This window comes from Psittacula echo (genome assembly GCF_963264785.1).
Source record: "Psittacula echo genome assembly, chromosome: 2".
Classification (NCBI taxonomy): Eukaryota; Metazoa; Chordata; class Aves; order Psittaciformes; family Psittacidae; genus Psittacula; species Psittacula echo.
In genome coordinates, this window is record NC_137737.1 from 56509532 (window position 1) to 56533582 (window position 24051).

The window sequence follows — 24051 nt, forward strand, 5'->3', positions numbered from 1 at the left end:
ATTTCTTTAGAGCTCCAAAAGAAATAGCAATATTTCCAAAATCTGGTCAGTCCACATAAAATTGGTTTTCCAGAGGTTTTCCTCTGTTTGCTGATGTGCAGCATGCAGCAGTTCAGCAGTAGTTTCAGGGAAGTGGAGTCGTTTCTGCAGCAGGGACAAGACCTCAGAGAAAGGGATGAGGCACAGAAGTGGACCGGGCCAATTATAGCAGTTGTGAGTGAGAAAGTCCCTGCATTTGGGTCAGAGTCTTTGGCTTATATGTCACATTAAAATTGCAGGTGAAAAAAACTGGAATGATGAAAGTTTTCAAAACTTACCGTGATGTTAAAAATAGAAACAGATGGAAATACATGCTACTTGTATTTATACTAGATCATTTAATACACTAACTGTGACAAAAGGGAAAAATAATCTGCATTCTCATCGGAAAAATTTAGACGATACTATTTTTTTTTATTATTAATGATGATAATAATGATAATAATATCTAACATTTGTGTGTCATTTCCTATGAATAGATCTGTGCTTCACAAAAGAGACAAGTATCATTACCATTTTACAAGGGGGTAACTGACAAACAAAAGTCAAAGTGTCGTCCCAGCAAGTCATCCAATAAGCTGGTGGCTAAACTGGGAAGAGAATACAGGTCTTCTGAATCTGTTATTCTGAAGTAAGTAGGGTACTAGCTGATGAATTTGGCCATCCTTCTGAAATGCTTTTTGAAATCACTTTAGGTATGTGCTGTTGTACATGAAGTAGTGGAAGTATTCAAGGTTACTTTTGAACCTTGTCACTGATTCTTCTTTGTCTTCACTGATTCTCTCCTGCTTCCAACCTGACCTGTTATGGTAGTTACACCTACTATTAGTTGACCTCCCAAACTCACCCTACTCTGATTCCTGACAATGTCCAAGTTTCTGCCTGAGCTGTCAGCATTTCAAGAGACTGATGCTTTATAGTTTTTGCAGTTCTGAAGTTGCAGAGAGAATGTGGCATTGACAAAGAATTTATCCTCATTTTTCCAATTTCTTTTCAAAAAGAGGGACAAACATAAACAAATGGAATTTATGCATTAAAATTCCACAGATGAGAAATATTATCTTTGGTCCTTTTGATGCAACCAGCACACTCTGTGCTATAACAAGCCCTACTTGAATTATTAAATCCAGCACACATGCTCTGTCTTCTGGCACCTCACCTGTTTATTTGCCCTTTGGAATGTCCTTCCTATAACCTTTTTTGCTGGGAAATATGTCTGCTAAACAGGCATCTTTCTCAGTCAAATGGACTGCATTCAAGCCAAGTCATTGGTGGGGTTGCAGAAGGGAGAGGTTTAGAAAGAGGGTTTTAACCAACTCGCTTAAGGAACCAACAACAAAAATATGCATGTGCAAAATGGAAACTGATGGTTGGTTTTAATTTTCCACTTATTTTTCAATAAGGGGTGTGTGGTAGATGTTGTGCTGTGTAGATGCATTCAGCAAGAGACCCTGCTCTTTATGAAAGACATTTTTGATCACCACTGTGGGCAAAAATACGTGATACATACTAATTTGACTGAAACAAGTCTGACAAAGCATTGCTCATTTAAAAAGTCTGTTCTTCATCCCTTGTTTTTACATCTCCCTTTCTAGCCTGAAACCAAAATTTTGTTTAATGAAGTCCTATTGTCCTCCTAGTCATCCGTGGACAGTTATTTTCCCAGAGGCCAGTCACTGTTGCTGGAATATTGGCATTGATTTCTTGTCAACATCCTTACAAATAAAATAGAATCACAAAGATTTTATTCAAGACAACAACAAACCCCACATGTTTAAAAGACTTATGCATGCTTTGCAAACAGACAAAATAGAAAATGAAAAGTCAAATATTTTCCACATCTCTCTAAGATTGCAAATATCTACATGTGGGTCCAGATTTGTCCCATCTAATTTTAGGTCTTTTGCAGGTTGAAAATGCTTAGTTCAGTCCAGCCAACTCCCTTCATAGCTTATGATCAGGGGGACATCTAAATTTCTGACAAGACCTATCTTTTCCTTGTTTGATTTTATAGACAGCCAAAGCCTAAGGGCCAGCCTAAGTTAGAGGGCCTAGAAACAGGTGCTGAAGAGTTAAGTGGACTGAATCTTGATCTATCTTTGTCATTGCAGTGAAGCAATTTACTGAAGTGAATTATAAAGTCCTTCATGTTTGTTAAGGGAACGGCAAAGTGCTGAAGTCTGAGTGAGGGTCAGAATCTCTCTCAACATTTCTCCAGCTTGATGGGATGTACCAGCAAAGCAGCAGAATGGGACATGGATCAATAAAAGATCCTGAGGCTACCTACTCGGAAGGAATATAAGGCTGCTGCTAGAGGATGTAGGAAGGCAGCTAGGATGGCTAAGGCCTCCTTAGAATTAAATCTGGCCAGAGGGGTCAAGGACAACAGAAAGAGCTTTTTCAAATACATAGCTGATAAAACTAACACCAGAGGCAAGGTTGGCCCACTGGTGAATGGGATGGATGCCCTGGTGACAGAAGATACTGAGATGGCAGAGTTATTGAATGCCTTCTTTGTCTCAGTCTACTCTGTCGGAGGCAGTCCTGAAGAGCCCTGTACTCCTGAGACCTCAGATGAAGTCAGGTCACTGGAGCGGTTTGCCTTAGTCCATGAGGAATGGGTTAGGGACCAGTTGAGCAATCTGGACATCCATAAATCCATGGGTCCAGATGGGATGCACCCGCGGGTGCTGAGGGAACTGGCGGAAGTCATTGCTAGACCACTCTCCATCATCTTTACCAAGTCTTGGGAAACGGGAGAGGTGCCTGAGGACTGGAGGAAAGCAAATGTCACTCCAGTCTTCAAAAAGGGCAAGAAGGAGGACCCGGGTAACTATAGACCGGTCAGCCTCACCTCCATCCCTGGGAAAGTGATGGAACACCTTATCCTTGATGCCATCTTAAGGCATGTCAAGGATAAGAGGGTTATGAGGGGCAGTCAACATGGCTTTACCAAGGGGAAGTCATGCTTGACCAACCTCCTAGCCTTTTATGAGGAAATAACATTGTGGATGGATGATGGCAGAGCGGTGGATGTGGTCTACCTTGACTTCAGCAAAGCATTTGACACAGTCTCCCACAGCATCCTCATAGCTAAATTGAGGAAGTGTGGCCTGGATGATCAGGTAGTGAGATGGACTGCGAACTGGCTGAAGGACAGAAGCCAGAGAGTTGTAGTCTATGGGGTGGAGTCTAGTTGGAGGCCTGTATCTAGTGGAGTGCCTCAAGGGTCAGTACTGGGACCAGTATTATTTAATATATTCATCAACGATTTAGATGAGGGAATTGAGTGTACTGTCAGCAAGTTTGCTGATGACACTAAGCTGGGAGGAGTGGCTGACACGCCAGAAGGCTGTGCTGCCATCCAGCGAGACCTGGACAGGCTGGAGAGTTGGGCAGGGAGAAACTTGATGAAATATAACAAGGGAAAGTGTAGAGTCCTGCATCTGGGCAGGAACAACCCCAGGTTCCAATATAGGTTGGGGAACGACCTGTTAGAGAGTAGTGTAGGGGAGAGGGACCTGGGGGTCCTAGTGGACGGCAGGATGACCATGAGCCAACACTGTGCCCTTGTGGCCAAGAAGGGCAATGGCATCCTGGGGTGTATTAGAAGGGGGGTGGTCAGTAGGTCGAGAGAGGTCCTCCTTCCCCTCTACTCTGCCCTGGTGAGACCGCATCTGGAATACTGTGTCCAGTTCTGGGCCCTTCAGTTCAAGAAGGACAGGGATCTGCTGGAGAGAGTCCAGCGCAGGGTGACAAAGATGATTAAGGGAGTGGAGCATCTCCCTTATGAGGAAAGGCTGAGGGAGCTGGGTCTCTATAGTTTGGAGAAGAGGAGACTGCGGGGGGACCTTATTAGTGTATATAAATATATAAAGGGGGAGTGTCATGAGGATGGAACCAGGCTCTTCTCAATGGCTAACAATGATAAGACAAGGGGTAATGGGTATAAACTGGAACACAAGAGGTTCCACTTAAACTTGAGAAGAAACTTCTTCTCAGTGAGGGTGACAGAACACTGGAACAGGCTGGCCAGGGAGGTTGTGGAGTCTCCTTCTCTGGAGACATTCAAAACCCGCCTGGACACATTCCTGTGTAACCTTATCTAGGTGTTCCTGCTCTGGCAGGGGGATTGGACTAGATGATCTTTTGAGGTCCTTCCAATCTCTAACATACTGTGATACTGTGATACTCCCCTGACATATTTCTGCCTTGTCACAGCAGCATAAAAGAATGTTAGTCAATAGCCAGTGCTTTCCCAGAGTCTTTAGTTAGGGTAGAACGCACACTTCTTTCTATTCGTCTTCATTAATGTTGCCCTTCTCTCTCCTGTACTCCCCTGCTCCCACATTTATTATTAGAAAGATTTTGTTTCCTACAACAAGAAGGATTCAAAGCTGCAGAAAAATCATCTAAGGCTGTCACACATCATTAAGTTATGCGCAGTCTGAATAATAAATTTTGTGAACATTAATTTTATTTTTCTTAATCTGATTGAAATCAAGTACATGTTGATGGCATTAACTTTACCCTCACAGTGTCCCTTAACTAGATGCAAATATAATAGTATTGTGGTTGACCTGGTATTTTAATACTGCTGGTCAAATAGGTGAACTGAGTCAGTGGTGTGCTTGACCATCCAAGGATATCTGTTTTTACACCATTGACCCTTCAGTGTCAATGTTCACTGTTGGAACATTGTTTAATGTTAATTCAGTAAAGGTCATTGCAATTGTAGGGAAAAAAACATTGACAGAATAAACAATAGGTTGTGGCCTTTAACTGTGAAAGCTTTGTAATTATCCTTTTGTCTATCAATCCTACTGGGTTCACTACAATTAGAAATCACACAGTTTGGCAGAACCCAGACCTTTGTGGAATCACATGGATCTCAGTACTGTATTATATGATTACTATGGAAAATAAGCATCTGTTGTATTCATGCAAGTGAACATAAAGCAAGAAATAACTGAATCTAATTTTAATTAAAAGAAAAAGGTAAAATCCAACAAGCAAGTAAGTGAAATTATACTAAGTAATAATAAAACTCCTGGAGAAAAAATGGCATCACACTAGCCATATAAAGTGATCCCCCCTGGTTTTGATATAATCTTTTCTTCTTTAAATTGTAGCAACTGTATAGAAGTGATAATCTGTTTGTTTCTGTTCAAGGTAATGGAGATGAAGAACCACAGAAACACAGTATCTACATTATATTTCTTGTTTGTTTCTTTTGGTATACACATGGCAAAAAAATAGTCTGTTCAATGACAAAATTAAAGCCAAATGGTGAAGTACCGTGAACTCTTTCTGGCAGATAAGTTAGAATAATTCTCCAGTAATAAATATTTTTCTGTAGATTTAATTTCACTATTGTGCAAATACACACTAAAGTCAGATGTGGAAAAAGACCACCCGGAGTGTTGAAAATGAGCCATTTAAAGGTGCTTGCTTTTGAAAGGTTGACATTTTCCGAAGTTGAGAATTGTGTCCCTGAAATTTATGAGCATTCTTAAGGGATTTGTAAGGGAGAGAATCAGGGTTAGTGAAGTCTCTTTAGGAATTAAAAACATGCAGCATGAAAAGACACCTAATTCATTCTCCCCTTCCTTACCTTTTTTTTTTTTTTTTTTGCCTGAAGGTTAATGATCATGTTTGAAAACAAATATTTGAATAGTAATGCATTATTACTTTTTAATGCATTATGATACTGCAAGCAGAAAAAAACCCCCTCAAAAACCAAAAGGGATTCTGGTTTTGTTTTGCAAAGAAATACAGCTGTTGAGCTCTTTACAAAAATAACAATATTTAATAGAATAGATTCAAGTTACACATCCCTGATTTGCTTTTGGAAGTCAGAGCCAGTATTACACTCACAGGGCAGCATACAACAGCTGGAAGGAAGGGCCCCATTCTCTGGCAAGCACTTGTTGGATAACACACTCTCTGAGTTTGAAGGGTTTCATGAGAAGTCAGAACTGGTGTTCATGCTTGTTCTTCCCTGTTCTGCTTCAAGGTCCTGTTATATTCCAGGATCACTACCACCAGCCAACCTGGCCTGTCAATTGAAGAAGCGCTTACCACTCACCAGTTGGATCAGTTAAATGAGAGCATGCTTTCAGTCTACTCAACAATCGATGCTTCAAGAAGAAGGCAAAAGAATCCTCACAATGAGGATTGTTCTTAATTTGCCAGTAGCGTGGTTCCATATTATATTGTGTAGAAAAAATTTAGACATGATTTGGGGAATGCAATGGGAGAGAGAATTTCCTTAGAGGAAGTCTAGACAAAGAAATATGGGGATATGAAGGAATTTTAACCTTATGGATAAACCCCATTCCATGCTGCTTGACCTTTTCCTATGCCATGCTATTCCCACCTGGAGTGCAGGAATAACCTGAGGTTTCTGGAGAGCCACAAGCCCCTGGAAGGTGATGGTAGTGGGACAGAGTGGCCGGTTGTTTTGAGAAGCAGACCTGCAGTGACCAGCCAACAGCTGGAACACAACTTGATGTTAAAGGCAGCAGCCAATCCTCAACTAGAATAATTGATGTAACCGAAACGAAGACTTCCCGCTTTTTATGGGAGATGAGGATTTGAACTGAAATGTTTTTAGATTCTCATTATTGTCTTAAAGTTCACGTCCTCGCCTTCTTCTGCAAGCATTGTAATTGAAAACTGTATGTGTTTAGAGAATGTTCCTGAAGACCTTACTCATCTGAACAATTTGTCCTGACTCGAATAAGACTGTTCATGTGTGTAAGAACTGGAGTGGATGTGTGCTTTGAAACACTGTTGAATCTCTCTAATCTTGTTTTGTCAGACATTGTTTGATGAAGCTTGGAAGTTACTTTAGCAGACATACGTAGGAAGAACACATTTTTAGAAGACTGGATGTTCCTTTTTGGCTTTGATATATCTGCATATTAAAATATGCATGTTTGTAAGACTGAATCTTTTCATCCGTTTCCCTCTAATTTGCCATCTTTTATTGCATCTGCGTGTTTCCCTTTGTGATAACTCCTGTTATGAGTATTTTTGTGAGCTTCTAAAAAAATTCTTTACTTTTAAGACAAGAATTTACATAAAACCCCAAAACTGTTTTATAAAAAGCTGTTATAAATAGATATTAGTGAAGTAATGAGTCAGGGAAGTTACTTAATTAGCTAGAGACTTGTTATATAAGCAGAAATTCTCATTGGGGAATAAAATTGAATTTGTACTCATGTAACACTTCAGATATAAATTCTAAATCTCAAGAATAAAAACCCCACACATTACTTATCACTTAGTTTAGATGCTGTTTAGATTTTTATTTAAAATAGCATATATGTTGGCTTCTGCCTTTTAGCAATATATTTGATGCACTTGTGTGCCCAAAATGAAGAACTGAGGAATGGACTGCAGAAGCTGTATCTGTGAATCTATATCTAGAAAGCATGTACAAGAATTTTTCTGTTAAAAATCTTCCAGTTTCCACTAGTACCCATGGCATATGCTGAGACATTATTTAAATCCCATAGTGGTAAAGGTAGAAGTTGCAGTAGAGTAGACGATATCTGTAGATTATATCACCATATTACTATGCAAACCTCTTCAAAACTACCTGAGCCTCTAAACTAGCAAAGTTTCTTTGATCCATGTGTCTGTATTATGGAGGCAGAAACTGATCTCATATTTCTCTGTGCGTATATTTGCACACTTGGCTGCCATTCCTTGTTTTGCAGATTAGTAGCATACCAGCAGTACAGTATCTGTTTAGCAAAGGATATGCAGAACTGGTGATAAAAATGGTTATACACAGCATCCTGCACGGTAGTGATTCTGTCTATTATCTGAATAATAAGCAGAGCTGTTGTCAGAAACATTCCACTGAAAGTTAACAGTTTGATTTTGTTTTTTATTTTCTCTGAGTGATTTATTAAAGATACAAACCCCAACAATTCAGTGGGAGAAAAAACAGTATTATTTTGAGCTTAGCATACAGCTTCAGTGACAGGAATATAGCTAATAATAAATATCTATTGTAGCTCAATATTAAAATCCTAGCTGAGAGAAATTAGGTTTCTTTGCTACATTAATTAATTGCTACATTAAGCAATCTAATCACTATTTTTACTGTGTTATTTACTACCGAAGGTGCCAATATCATTAGCTGATACTGCAGTTTTAAAGCAGCAGGATGCAGTAGGAGAATGGTATCTCTCAGAACACGTTTGTGTGAGGTGAAGAAGATACTTCAAGATATTCAATGACCTCAGGGGACGCAGACAACTTCCATGACTCATTTTATATCAGTATATATATATATATATATAAAGTTTCAAAACCACAGATACACTCTCTCAGGTATTAAAGCATATATATGTCTACCTTAAAACATAAATTCCATGACAAATAATAGCTATGAGCCTCAATTCTATGCTAGACTTGAACCTTAAAGACTATGGGGTGAAGCAGCATTTAAAAAATGGCTAAACTGATAAATGAATACACATATAGAGAAAAGTAATTACAAATCCAAAGAATTGCTATAGTAGCCTACATTTTAAGCATCTGGTAGATTTAAGAAAAATACTTCAAATCTTATTTCAGTTGGAAGGGACCTACAATGATCATCTAGTACTCCGCTAAATAGCTCCCTGAATAGCTTAAAGTTCACTGTCCTGAAATCCAGCATAGCAACTTTGCTCTCCTTTTTTCTCATTACACTGAAAATTTTATACTCGACCATTTCATGATCATTACGTCCAAGACAGCCACCTTTAAGAATAGTGAATCAAAACAAGTGCTTCTGTTATTGCTTTGTTCTAGTAGCTGAGAACATTTTACATGCCTGGACTATGAAGCTAGAAGAAGATGCTAAAGTGATTATGTATTATATTCTTAATCCAATAAAAGATTTTGGATTCAGTTTAGTTGCTCACACAGTGGTGTCTCATGTCATCTGAGATCCTATGAAGTCTGCTGCCTGGCTTCCAGGTACTGTTGCATAAAAGCATGGTCTCCCTTTGATCTCATGTAATATTCCTGACCTAAACTCACTGTGGTTTTATAGCTATTGCAGAGAACAGGATTCCTGTTGCTTTTGATCATCAGGGATATGATTTTTTTACTATAAGGTTACTACAGCTGGATTTCATTAACTGCCTACAACTCAGGGCTAGATGCTTGCTATGTTCCATGATTTACCAGACCTATCCTGATCTGCTTCATCAGCAGTGTCTAATGAGTATTCATTAATGTTTGTGTATGATAATAAATGAATTGTTTCTCCCCCTGCTCCCCATGATTTTCTGTTTTGTATCTTCCCTTTAGGTTGGTTGTTACTTGAAGACCCCTAAATACCCAATTTGGTTGGTATGCAGTGAAAGCCACTTCAGTGTGCTTTTTTGCTTGGAAAAGGATTTACTAGGTGACTGGAAAACAGAGCGGAAATTTGATCTATATTATTATGATGGCTTGGCCAACCAGGAAGAAGAAATACGGTTAACAGTTGGTATGTACAACTCAGTAAATCTGCATTTAATCTCTGATGGTGGCAACAGGAGAATCCCCTAATACAAACAATGATGATTTCAGGCATTAAAGATTAGTTGTGTGCCTGCTTCATAATTTTAATAAGTAGTTTTGATGATTAATTGGAAATTAGATTTCACAAGGAAATTTTGAGGATAAGCTCCTGAAATGGTTAAATGTGAGCATGTGCTACCTTATAGAGACTGGTAAATCTTTCAGTGACACTGATTTCCAAGGAGAAGTTTGTGGTCTGGTCTATTCATGCTCCCAGGGCTATAAGCCATATTTAACTACTCCCATTCTTCCTCACATCTTCTCACATAATTTCTATAGGCAGAAAGTGCAAGTCTTCTGTTCCACAACCCTACACACTTGTAGTAAAATGAGCAGAAATGGTGAGGAAGCATGAAATCCTTGCCTCCAACAACAGCTACTTCAGAATACGACAGTAATCTGCTAAGAAAGCCTAGCCTCTTACCTGCTTGTAAGCATACCTGGAAACATGCAAAAGATCTTCTGACTTGTTACACTCATTCTTTCAGGAAACCATGCCAAATTATGCAGCTGCTTTTACAGTAATTATGCATTTCTCCACCTGGAAGGCATTTGGACAAGAAGTATTCTGATGCTTATAAAGCTCCTACTTATTGCCATATTAAGACATTCTTGACCACTACATTTCTATTTGCTAATAATATCCTACTTATCTTTTGTTTTCTTTCCTTCAATATATTTACACAATCTAATCAAATTCCTTCTCAATCTTAAGGAGCCACTCTATTGTAGTCCACTCTTTAAAAATAAGCTGTATTGCTTGTTTGCACCTACATTCTTGTTCTTGGACAGAATGACTTATACATGGGTGTTGTATGTTCTAATTGAGTCCATGTGGCAAAGATGTTTGTATGGTGGGAGTGCTGGGGACTTTAGCATCTCACAAGATTTGGTAGTAAACTTAATTGTCTTTCTACCTGTTATTTATCCTCTTATTTTAATTAAAATCCCTGTCATTCTATTGCAGCGTTCACATTATATATTATCTCAAAAAATGCTTAACTTTTACACTTCTATTGTTGCCAGCTGGTTCCCACGCGGTCTGTCCCAGATAAAAGATTTTTTGTGACACAGACGATACAGTTCAGCATAAGAATACAGAGATTAATATTTTTTCTATTTTGTTGTACAATGTAACATATGATCCACAAAGAATGTCAATATCTGTCTTTACGTCATTAGTAAGTAAGGAATGTTTCCAAAATCCAGATCTACCAAGCACTCTGAGATCCCTGGATAAGCAAGTGCTCAGAGTATGTGAAAATTTTTCTTTACTGTTCAACCTCTCAAGGCATATTTGTACATTTCTCCTCAAAAATTTGTATTGAGAGGTAGATATGTTTCTGTTGTGGCTATGAGCTCTTCCAAGAATGTATCTTAGTAAATCTTTTGTTATCTATGAAATCCTGCAAAAGGCTGTAAAATGCAAATAGTTTCATCATTCCAGGGAAATGTTTTCCTGGCTGTACAGTAATCCTTTGTTAGGTCTGGAGATATACTGAAACTGCTTTAAATCCAAAGGTAGCATTGATTATACATTTAAATCATGCATACAGTACCAGGTGGAAATATCAAAATGCTAAGTATTACTGGTATTTCCATTGTGGAAATATCAGCAAGCTATTATGGTTAGGCAGTGTTACCTAACCGGAGGTTCTGGATGCTGCATAGCCACATCTCACTGGTGCAGGTTAGCAAAGTCATTTGCTTTTCACTAGCAAGAAGGTAAATTCCTTGAAATGGGAATATTTTTTTTAGAATTAGGAAGATTACAACCAAGGTCACATTTCAGGAAACCTTGAAGAAATTACACTGAGCAAGAAAAGCAAGAAAGAGTAAGATTACATTTTAGGGGTAATGGCGATTGCCACTCATACCAAGAATTTGCCCTGCTTCTCATAACCTATGAAGATGAGAAATAAATACAAGGTTTCTTCCTAAAAGCGGGCAATGTTTGCTAGTGAATTCAACACAATACCCTAAATAGGTGAAGGTTCTTTATTATCTCCATTGGGATAGAAATTTCTGACAGACAGGGAAGGACAACATGCCAGTGTATCTAAATCAATAACCCTCTGCATTTTCATAGAATCATAGAATAGTTAGGGTTGGAAAGGACCTTAAGATCATCTAGTTCCAACCCCCCTGCCATGTGCAGGGACACCTCATACTAAACCATGCCATCCAAGGCTATGTTCAACCTGGTCTTGAACACCGCCAGGGATGGAGCATTCACAACCTCCCTGGGCAACCCATTTTGTTCATCTTCTTTTGTTGGCTGTTTAGGGACTTAGTAGATATTCTGGGATTTTTTTCTATGTCACAGAGACCACTTGTATAAAAGTGTGTTGTACTTTTCAGAGGGATACTGATCTTCCTTTCTAATATATACAGTTAACCCCTACCTATGTTAACATTTACAATATGGTGTCTCCAAGTAAAGATATAGGGGATTTTTGTACAATTGGTTTTAGTAAATCATTCTTATATCTCACTGGTGCATATTTTCAATTCAGTATACTTTTAAAGGTGTTTTCAAAAAGCAGCTGAACAATTGCTAAAATGTATATAGCTGAGTTTCTCAGAAGATTCTTCCAGAGTCATTGTCACCATCCTCAGCCCCTTTGCAGATCCCACAAAAGGTAGCACAAGCAGGGAAATTCGCCCATGTTCAGATATTGGAAGCAACTTCTAGGGAAGGCTGGTGTATTAAATATGACACTTTCAGAATACTTTTTTTGCAAGTTAAGATGAAATTGTCCCAACATGCAAAAAAGTCTTCTGGAAAGGTAATTAATAAACCATAACTTCCTAAGGTTGCCGCTAAAATCGTGAGCAGTGTTTCTTCTCTGGGTGATTGTCTGTTCAGTTTCCACTCTTCTGAACCTGTGCTCATTATATGTCCTGAATAGCAAGTTTGTCTGTAACTGTGCTTGCACTTTGTTTCACACTACCCTTAGCTTAGGATGTAAGTGAAGATATAAGAGATCATATTCATATCCTTCTTGTTGACTCCAAGATGGAAGAGTGCAACTTCAGTATCGCTTGCTCTAAATGAGTTGTCTGAAACACAATTTGTTAATTAATTTGCCTACTCCTGTAAGATACACCTTTAGTGATATTTTTTCTTTATTCCTTTGTATGAAAAACCTCCATTCAAATATCTTGGTTGGAAAAACTCAAGTATAAAAATGACAAAATTCAGCAAGTTGGCAATGACAGGAAAAGGCAGCCATGCCATTTGCCTATCCTGCTACCAATACTGTAGTCAGGACAGTGGCTGTTGCTTCTCACTATGAGAAGATCCAGAATATCAGTATCAGGAATTCCTAGAGGGGTTCAGATATTTTTGGAGACCTTTAATGAACCTTTTTAAACTCTTCAATATTAGGATAAAAGCAGCCCTTTGAAACTTAAAAGATTCCCGTGTATCTCTAAGTTCCTGAGGATCTAGGAGAAAACTGCCAGAACTTTATGTACTTTTAAATATTGTCCATTTCCTACTACTCCAGCCCTTACAGTCAATCAGATTTTTCTGCATGTATTTATACCAACAAAGTCAACAAGCAAGGGACAGCCAGGTTCTCTCTTTGACATGAGGAAGCCAGATATATCTGAGATTGGCAGCTGTGAATATAAGAGCAATTGCCTCCCATCCTGTCTAGATCAGTCTCACAGAAGCAGACCCATATCCTATACCCTGTCTTGCCAGTGTTTGTTGCTCACAAACCACCCATTGGCTGGGTGACAGACAGAAAAGAAGAAAAAGAAAAATATGTTGTCTGCTGCAGTTCAAAATGTTTTACTCCAAAACAGGAAACAGCTGAGCAGACTGACATCCAAGCTGGTTGCAGGATGTTTTCTCCCTGGGAAGTTCAGCGACTACTTTCACTGTTGACAGATCCAGTGTTTGAGACACTGACCTCTCTGTTTTTCCTGAAACAGTGCAATTGCCTCTCTGTCCCGAAAGAATGCTCACAGCCTGTGGTAGCTCTCTTATATCCAACCCCAAAATCATCTTCTCCTATCTGTGCATTGCTTTCTCAACAGTCAAGGGACAGTCTTTTTTTCCAGGGTGAAAGAATCTTAACCCGGTTTCGACTGGACTTAGGATTTCCTGTTCAAGTGTAGGACTTCCGCTGTCCTTAGTATTAGAGTAATAAAAATTGCTTTCTTTGTAATTATGTCATCAGCTGCAAAATAAAAACCTCATCACAACCCTCCACCATGTTTTTTCACTTTCTAATCTGAGATTTTCTTTGGAACTGTCTCTGTATTAGTAAACTAACTTGGGTCAGGGCATGAGTCTGAACACTGTCCCATGATACTGCCCCATCATCATCCTTACTGGGCATGTTTCTAGCCCAAAACAAGTAATACTAGGCACAATCTGGGATCATTCCTGACAGTGTTTGCATTCAGTCTCCCCCTTTCAGCCTTTAGACTTCCACCACATGAACAGGCAGTAGACCATTAGCTGAAAGGGTTCCAGAAGCAAAGCAGTGAACTGCCAGACTGTTCACTATAAGGTCAACTATAAAGTGCCTGCTATTTGCAAAGTTCCAGAATCGTGGTTCACACTCTTGAGCATTCCTGGCCCTGTCTGTGTCCTGTCTGTTCAAGTGATGTGAACATGAGGTGATATTCAAGTGCCAGCAGTGCTCACTTTCCAGGGTATTTCAATCCAAAGTGGATACATGCCTGTTGTGCGCAAGGAAATATACAGTGTGAGTGGTAGTCTGTCACTTCCGTGGATGGAGTCCTAGAAGCTACTGTGGTATTCTGTATGAATAGAAATATGCTCCAGGCTCTAATAATGTCTGATATGTCTCTGCAGACACAACTCAGATGTGTGCTGAAGATAAAGAAAATGATCTTACTCCTCCACTTGAGCACTGCATTAGGACAAAGTAAGTGAAACTAAGGTTTTAATACAGATATATTCAGTTATTGAGATAAATAATAGATGTAAGGCTGAAGTGTGATAAAAAACATTGCAGGAAGTAATCTTGCAAAATTACTGCTTAAAAATCAGAAAAGATCTGATAGGCCAGGCTGTGTTAATATGCACTGCACATTTAATTGAGTATTGTTGTAGTTAACATCAAGCTGGCTAAGATGTTCAATTCATACAGCACCAAGAACTGAGTGAACCAAATTCAGTTTGGGAGCACAATTTGATTTCAATAGATCTAAATTTAGATTCCTGAAAGTGATTGATTCCTGTTATACAGGTATAATGAGAAAAGGAGAAAATTTCTTCAATCTTCATCAGTCTTTTCTGAAAAATATAATTGCACTGGAGGACCTGGGTATGATTCTTGATGCACAAAGCCCTGTGCTCAGTGGCCTCAGTTTTCTTAAAGTTTCTGTATGTCTCTGGACAGCACAGAGTTTCTCAAGATCACAGGGCCCTGTGTTTTGTGAAGTAATTTTTGACAGTTCTTAGGTCATATTTTCTCCTTAAATACAAGGCTAGTTCCTGTCATGTTAGGATTTTCATGGCCATATTGCGGTCTATATGATATTAAATTACAGATTTTGAAGTAATTTATCCAAGACATACTCATGTTAATGAGAATATTTTCAGTTTAATGAGACATGAAAGAAGCAAAATGGAGAAATTTAGCTGGATAGAAAAATCAGCTTTATATCAACACCAGCAGCACGACTTTGAAAACTGCTATCTGAATATCTTTGGAGCAAGAATTAAAAGCCTTATTGTCAAAGACTGTAACATTTGCTAAATCAGCAGGCCAGGCAGCTTCAGATTTCTTGTAATTTCCCTCCTCTCCTTGCCACAATTTGTCCTGTCAAAAAACACCAAAAAAATGACAGTGGCTGCCAAACAGTGTGTTCATGCAGGGCTGCCATTATAAAGTTACAGAAAAGTAGAAGAGGCATCCTGTAACATGACAGTACTGACATTAGTCCAGGCTCCCTGCACTGTATTGTATTGATTACTCTGTTCCAGTGACACATAACCATGACTGAAAACTGAAGTAAATAATATATAGCCTCAGAAACCCACTCAGTGGGGTGGATAATGCATTCAACTACTTGAAGTTGCTGTTAGAACATCTTTCATTCTTGACATTCCATCAGTTATACAGTTTTTGTAATGGTGATATTTGTTTATTTTAAGTTCCCTGCTTTAATCTACTGGAGGAGTAAATTACCAGCAAATTCCAGTGTCAATTTATTTTGTTTGTGCCATTCTCAGGACTGTCTGATTTACCCTGATCAGTCTGGCTCCTTGTTTTCAGTATTCTCCATTTGCTTTGAGAGTATTTATTTAAGCATGGCCTTGCTGTTAAAGGTTTTTCATGTTATATTTTCTCTTTTTGTTTTAAGAACTTTTTATTCCAACTATGAAACAATATATAAGGCAAAGCAAAACCAAACCCAACTAACCAATATTTTAACAAATTGGAAGATAAATAAGGAATGTTTTATATTATGCAACCATGGAAAACACTCCTTAACTAATTTTTAGTCAGGCAAGCAAGGAAGCAAAGAGCTGTTGCTTATTTTGACCAAGCATTTTTGATGTAGCTTCTTATCAAACCTTTCTCTTAAAAAAATGCAGGATAATTTCTCAGGCAGTGTGGAGAATTTCACAGTCTGAACAACCAACTGAGAAGGTTAACTGTTGTTTCCAAATATTTACTGGGGGGTTTCCTTTCATTCACAGGATTCATTTGTGTTTTAATCCATGAAAAGCCTTCCCATTGTTTACCCCAATACCTGAACATCACCATCCTGCTGTAATCACCACCATCATCCTGTAATGCATTGAGTTATATGCCTAACATCTGCCTGCTGTTTGTTCTCTTATCATATCCCAAAGGGAAAACTGCATATTTAATAGTCTGAAGTTATTGTTATTATTATTAGAGGAGAAAGATTGGTTTGCTTCTGGAGGAAGTGGAGACTCATGTTTTTAGTCTCTATTCTACAAAATGTCAAAAGAGCAAGATTTGAGTTGTAAGGAGGTAACACGTCAGATGTCTAGAATCACTAGTCACTGGCAGTCATCACTTTAACCTTCAAGTTCCCAACCAGAGCCAGTACATGAGCTTTTATTGTGCCTTTCAGCCCTAGACATCTGTAAAACCAGTTAGATTTTGACCAAGAGACGTCTGGAATGTGCATTCTTGGGTTGTTTGGGAGATGCCGTGCAGACATCTTATCCCATTCTTCCCTGAAGTATACTCTCATATTACAGTCATGATCCTCGGCATCTCTCTGCACTGACGGAAATAACATGTTAGCTCTGCCTGAGGGGAGTAAAACTTTGATCTGATATTCTAATCTGAATTCAGTGGTATATTTTGTTAACCCTCTAGCATCAGCTTTCCTCTGTGATAGTGAGGTTGTATGATACATTAGTTCATCTGTTTGGCTTTGAAGTGAGATATCCAATGGAAATTTAGTGGATAAGAGGAGAGCTAGGCATTTCATCCTGAATTATTGGTGTGCTTTAAAACAATGCCAAATTATTAATACAGGAGATATTCTCTGAATGTTATTCCAGACTGAGCATTGTTCCAGGCCTGAACCAGTTCCTTTTGTGTTCCTGTTAACTCCATGACCCTTGGGTGAGGTGGTAGTTGAACCAGACGTGTCAAGTGTAGTTTTCATGTTGTTAATCTGATAAATTATAATTGAATCAGAAGCAGAATCTGTCCTCCATTTGAATTACATTGTGGCAGGACAGTTTGGAGAAATGAACACACTGCATTGCCTAGACAGTTTTGTTTCTGTCTGTAAAGAAAAGAGTTGTTTAGTACCATCAGTGTCACTATTTGACACTTTTTCTTATGCAGATTCAATAGGTGAAAAAGGTTTTGAATCTGTCTCCACAGGAGCAAACAAAGACTGCTTTTCAGTCTACAAATGGCTCAGCAAAAATGGTTTGAAAATAAGCACAGGAGGTAAGGCTTGTTATGAAACTTACCTTGAGGCCTGCTTCAAAATATAATTTTCTGGTTAAGCTCTTTATTGAATTTAAAAAGGTCAGTTCCTTACTGCATAGCAATTAGCAACATCTCAAGCCATAACAGCAAAAATGGTATCAGCACGTTAGTATTTTCAGAGTACAGTATAGTCTCAGAGCAGATTTCATTCAGTGTGGGAATGGCCTTTGTGGGATCTGTGTGGATCCGTCTCAAAGCTTTAATCACTCTGGATATAAGGCGGAGCCTTGGAAAGACTGTACACAAAGATAAAGGATGATTTGATGGCATTACCTGAAAAATTCAATGAGGAGAGGAGGTGGTGATTGTTACTTCCCACTTGCATCTGGTTGTTCTGACGGATAATATTCTGACAGGACAGGTCTCACCACTGGTGAAAGCCAGACTAGGTCTAATATCCCTAGCTAGAACATACTCTGTTAGCTTAAGATGTGAGGCATCACCATCATGTGTTCCTACTAAATCCTGGAATGAGGACATTCTTTCTGAAATTTTTCAATTTTTTTTTTTCTCAACAAAATAAAAAAATGGAAGAATTTCACAGCAGTACTCAGTCGGACACTTCCTTTGAGACTTTGCACTGAATACTGCATTAATTCAGCTTTTGGTTTTGTTTTACACTTAATTGACTTGGTCAATGAAAGGACTAAGCTGACATACCCTTGCTGACACATTCTTTCTTCAGTGACAAAAAGAATGTGGCACTCTGGCAACTCAGTTCTCTTTCCACGCCCTCACCAATGTCTTGCTACTGTGCTCATGCACTCTGAGACAGATACTAAAAACTAAAAATATAAACTAAAAAATACTTGACACTGTGGACGCAACAATTTAGTTCTCAGACGTGGACCGGAAACTTGCAAACATGAGAAATGACACAGACAAGGGTACAATTCATGCAATGAGTGACTCTGAGTGTACAGTAGGTTGACTCGCTTGAACCCAGTGAGATCATTGGAGAGCATCATCCTGCCTTCACCTAGTCTTGGTTCTTGGTTCTTGGTTCTTTCAAAGATCTTGGACAGATCTTTGTCTTCTGCCATCACATGACACATTTGGTGACAAATGCAGGATTGATACCTGCTTTGTATTCAGTGTTGTTCGTAGTCCTGGAGTGGGCAGCTGAGCAGCAGCAGCTGATGCAGATGAAAGATTGAAAAAAAGATAGCTGCTAAATGAAATGATCTGGTCTTAGGGTCTCAGAGTCATGGAGTTCCTAATTAGAGGCCTGCCTGTATGGGAGTGTGCAAATTACCTAGTAACAACTGAGACTGAGCATTCTGGTTATATAGGGTTAACTCTTGTACCCACCTTGGAGATTCTCTACAGTCTTCAACACAAAGGTACTAGTTTTGACTCTGTTGCTGCTAAGGACTCTATTGTACAGAAAAACCTGGAGGAAGGGTTAGGAGACTGACCTCCAAACGTGGGCACAAGCACCTCACTTCTCTTCTTTTCCCATTGAGAAGGTGTGATTAGTTATTCCAAATGAGTCTATCCTAATCTCTCTCAGGTTTGTTGGGTGGTAGAGGGATGTTGGGTTACCTTTCCAACAATCTCATTAACTGACAGATGTAAAATTATTGCTTTCATTTCTAGGTGGCAAGGAGCTGTTATTGACTGGAATGGCACAGAACCAATCTTGTGACTGACCTGACCTGCACTTTATTTGTAAAGACAGAAAGGAAATGACTGAATTAGCACGTACCTACAGGAAATAGGACAAGACTTGTGCAGTTTACGATGAGGAAGAATGACATGGTTTGAAGGCTGGAAGAGTTTCACCTCAGTCACCTCATGCTTCAGATATTTTCTTGTAATATAAACAACACTTACGTAAATTCCTTGTCACTGTCTTTAACATACAGCTTCTGAGGGTAGACTGTTTCCACCACAAAGTCAAGGTTACAGATGAAGCAGTGAAGTCAATGTCCCCTTGAGTTTTCTTTCTGGATCCACTCTGTATCCTGCAATTGTTTCAAAGCATCTGATGGAAGATGCTGAACCCAGATTTCTGTCAGTGTACATGCCTTCTCACCTACAAAACTCCAGTGCAAGTATAAAATATCCAAGAAACATGTACTCACTTCTTTACCTGATAGTAGTTAGTCTCCTTTTGCATTAAACACATTGATAACCGTATGGGCTTTTCAGATAAAGCCTGACCTATACAAAGTTCTTGATGTGTCATAAAATTTGTGGTAAGGATTATGGTTTTGTGTTTCCAGAATAGTAACACTATTACGTTCCTTACACTGTGTGCAATCGGTGTGTAACAGTGCCTCACACTGATGTAGCTTATTTTTTCTTTCTGGATGACAGATAGCTGTATCAGTATCTTTATATAATTGTAACTACTGTATACACCAGGGTTTATTTACGCCAAATAGAAAATACCTGTGGTTTATTTCTTTGTCAGTAAAAAAAAAAACCCAGAAGAGCTGCTATGTTTGAAACTTAAAATGGTGCCTACCTGTGATAGATACAGTTTTTCATGATTAAATAAAGTGCATGTACTGAAATGATGTACTGTGGAGATGTATCACGAGGTACTGAATCAGCAGTTTGTATTCTGACTTGAATTCTTTAAGCAACATATTTTGGCAACACTTTGCCAAAATTGAAACGAGTTACTGAAGACTGGAAAAATGCCTTGGAAAAACAGATAGATGATGTTTCTGGAATTATTCCTCTCTCTTGAGAGTCAGTATTTCATGAGAGTTTAATAAAGAACTTTTGCTTTCAGATATTTATGATAGCACCTTCTTCCTAGTCAGTATGCAGACTCCTCTGAGTCCTGATAAAGTATTTGCTCTTCCTAAAATCAATTTCCAACAAAAATGCAATGTCCTACTGTGTGCAGTATGGAAATACCAAACTGACTATGCAAATGCAGATCTTGGAGAATTATCATTTGAGCTAGATTTGGAAACCAACCTGAATATAAGCCATAATGGAATATCAGAAAGGTTTAGGTAGCCTTTGAAAGAATATTGGTCTTCCCCTTTGCTTACCATTCATATCAAACTGTCTATATGCAGTAAAGCACCTCAGACTTTCAGTTATTTTAGTTGTATTTAATTCAATGTAATGTAATTGGTTTAGATCAGATAGGCAAACTTTAAATTTTGTGGAATTAAGATCTGCCGTTCAGCCTTTGCAGCATAGGCAGCATTGGATCTGAGCTCATTCCTGACTCTACTACACGGGCGTTACTTTGCCTTTAGTAAACCCTTTCATCTTTGTCTATATAAGGATACGTTTGTACTGTCAGCTATAGGTGGACTCAATACTGCCTGTAAGATACACTCATCATCCATACTTCAAGCAGTCTTTTATCAGGAAGAGCTTGCCTCAGTGCAAGCTTCAATGCTTCTGGGAGTGGAAATCCCAAACAGTCAAAGATCCCAAATCCAAAGCCTTTGTTGCTCATGAAATTTCTATGAACTGTAGTCCACACTTAAGTGTGATTTTCTCACCTACCTCATAGGGCATCTATAATGTAAAATCAGATCTTTTTAAAGAGTGCATTTGGACAGAAAATAGTGTAGAGATGAATAATGGAAGAAGATTTTTGGAACCTCCTTTAACAAAAAATTCCTTTCTGAATTTTCCAGTCTAGTAAACCTACACCATTTACCTTAAAACACTGCTTTAAACTATGTCAGTTTGGAGATAACGTTCCACTCCCTGACAGAAGATAAGTATTCATCTGGGGAAGGAGGGAGCTGCCTTGTGACAGGCCAGATTTCATCTGACTGAAATATGTCTACAGTGCAGTTGTGTTCAGAGTAGCTGTTCTCTGTTCAGAGAAGGGGAGATATCAGGATGTGATGTGTCTTTGCTTTAGAATGAGAAGAACTATAGTCCAGACTGTAGGATGATGAGCATAAAGAGAGCCCAAGAGGATTATTCCAAATGGATTTCACCCATGAAGATGTAAGGATTTTTCAGAGTACAGAAAGAGTATAGATTAGTGAATAGAGCTTGGAAATAACTTGTGGTTTATGGCTAATCCTAGAGGGTAAATGAAGATGAGGGGAAGCCCTGAACTTTGTCCCTCTTTCTAAAACAGTGTGCAAAGAATTTCGAGGCTCCTTCATCACTGATTATGGAGAGATTTTTGGTGAAACTTAATTTCTGTGACAACAGAACCTCAGTGAGACAGATCTTTCTTGCCTATTGTCTGCCAGTGTGTCCATGTATATTTGTTCTGCAAAATCCACTGTTCACCTGTCATCTATTTAAGATGAACTAACTCCATATCCACCTGTGTCCTCACTCACAAAGGAAGTAATAAAGCACTTGGTCTACTTCACCAAACCACCACCTGTGTAGGAAAATTCCATGAAGCTAGAGCACTGAGAACCTCAGCACTGCTAAGCTTCTTCCACCAACCTTGCTTCTGGAGCCTAAACCCAGTATCCTCCTTCACCAGGATTCAGTGCCGGTGTCTGTACTAGGCAAGAGAGATGGCTCTTCAGATTTACTAGGGCATCCTTCCGTAATGAAGAAATGTGCAACCAGAACATTAATTTAGATCAAGTTCTTCTCAGAAATATGATAGAGCATTACCTCAGTCACTGTCTGCCTCAAGAATAAGACTTACATATTTGTATTCAATATAAAGCACTGGAAGTTATTTCCCTTAAGACATTTACAGGGCTTTTTTGGGTCAATCGTGCAAGTCAATGCAGTATGTTATGTGGCAATGTAGAAACCTTTGCACAAATCTGTGTAGAATCATATCCTGTTCCAGCAGCATACATCTATTTTCTTTAATTATGTTTTCCTGTGCATTGTTTCTCATTTTCTTTTTCATTGCCCAATGAATGTGACTTCTTGAAATGAACAAAACAGCAACTGTTTGACAACTGAGCATTAAAAGACACTGATGACATTGACACTTGATCTGCATGATGTCTTAATTTTATTCTCTTTTTTTCTGTTGCATAAATAAATACATCCTTTGCTGAAAATTGACCCCTTAGCTAACAACAGACATGACATACTGTGTATGTAGATGAATATGTGAACAGAGGTACTATTTTGGTAAGGTGTCATGTACAAAATGTATATTTAACTTTGTCTTGTACAGAATGTCCCATACAAATAAAACATTTAAAGCAATGGTAATAGTAAAAGCCCAGATTTCCTGCTCTTTTTTTTTCTTTTTTTTTTTTTTTTTTTTAATAATTCATTTGCTAGTAGAAAATAATCGGGTAGATTAGATATAAATGTTTCATGGCCCTCATCAGGTCAGTGGAATAATAAGTTAGATCTCCTTTTCTGTGAAAGGAACCATGGTGCAGTCAGAGTGGGATAAAGTAGCCCATACTGACCTCGGTGGTGTTACACCTAGGTGACTACAGATGCTTAAACCAACTAGTCTGAAGCTAGTTTAAACTGTGAGGTACTATCTGACTCCATGTACACAAGTCTAATGTGTTCTGACTGAAGCCTACCCAAACAGTAGTGAAGACTGTAAAGATCTTATTTCTTCTTTGGTCTATGAGTTGCATCATCCTGGTCAAAATCAGAGCAGAGGGAGCCATGTTGCAGAATTTTATTGGGTGTCTGGGCAGGATGGTTATGTGCATACACTGAGTAGGTTTCTTATCCATCTGGAGGTCTTCTCTACAGCAGAAAAAAAAAAAAAAAAAAAAAAGATTTAACATTATTCCAGCAAACACTTGTGAAAAAACATCGTTGTGGGTAAAACTCAGACTTAATTTGATGAACCTGCTGGTGTTTGTTTTTCTGCATATCTGCCCTTATACTTGTCAAATCTGAGAAAACTTTGTGGTAGGATGACTGTTGCCATGAGTGAATCTCTTATGTCACCATGTGCTTTGTTACCAGGTAGAGCAAAAATGACAATTTGAGCCTGTTGTTTCCAAGTCTTCACTTTTCTGAGGCAGATTTCTTTTTAGTTTTTGTTCCTGATATATCTAATGGACCAATCTAAAGTGACAGGAAATGATCCATTTAGAAAGCAGAGGAAAGCTGAAAAGCTTGGGAAAATGACAGAGCTATAAACCAGGTTCTTCAGAAGTGAGAAGTTGCTTAGGGGCACTAAAGATCCAATTGCTGAAACTGAAGTACTTGAAGAAGGCACTATGTTCTGGTGGTGGCTCCATTAAACCACAAGCACCTCAAATCACTGGTTGTTTCTGAAAATTATGGTACCCTTTTTTTGAAGGAGTAAAATAGTCGGTTCTTCAGTGTGCTACATGATTTTGGGTATGATTACAAAAGCATAATGTGATACAAATTATAGGTTTACATTATTTTGGTAACCCTGCCTCATTTCAAAGTCCTAGGGTAAGTTTACTATGGAGTAATTACTAAGTAATAATTCAGGACTGAAATATATGAAATAATACGAATTATTTCATATTGACCATACCTTGTATATGGACAGTCATTGTTGAGTAGGTGATAAAAAGTTAACCCACAT

The 24051-nt window shown here is 38.6% G+C and overlaps 1 protein-coding gene across 1 annotated transcript in view; it reads left to right on the forward strand.

Moving 5' to 3' along the window:
• The window catches only part of MINDY4 (MINDY lysine 48 deubiquitinase 4), a gene marked incomplete at its 3' end in the record, with an annotated part of 73552 nt that extends 54313 nt beyond the window's left edge, over window positions 1-19239 (forward strand). Inside the window, exons 16-18 of the mRNA XM_080639664.1 lie at window positions 9358-9538; window positions 14450-14522; window positions 19191-19239. Of these exons, the coding sequence (XP_080495790.1) occupies window positions 9358-9538; window positions 14450-14522; window positions 19191-19239 (303 nt within the window). The remainder of the gene's footprint in view (window positions 1-9357; window positions 9539-14449; window positions 14523-19190) is intronic.
• Between the last annotated feature and the right edge of the window lie 4812 nt (window positions 19240-24051).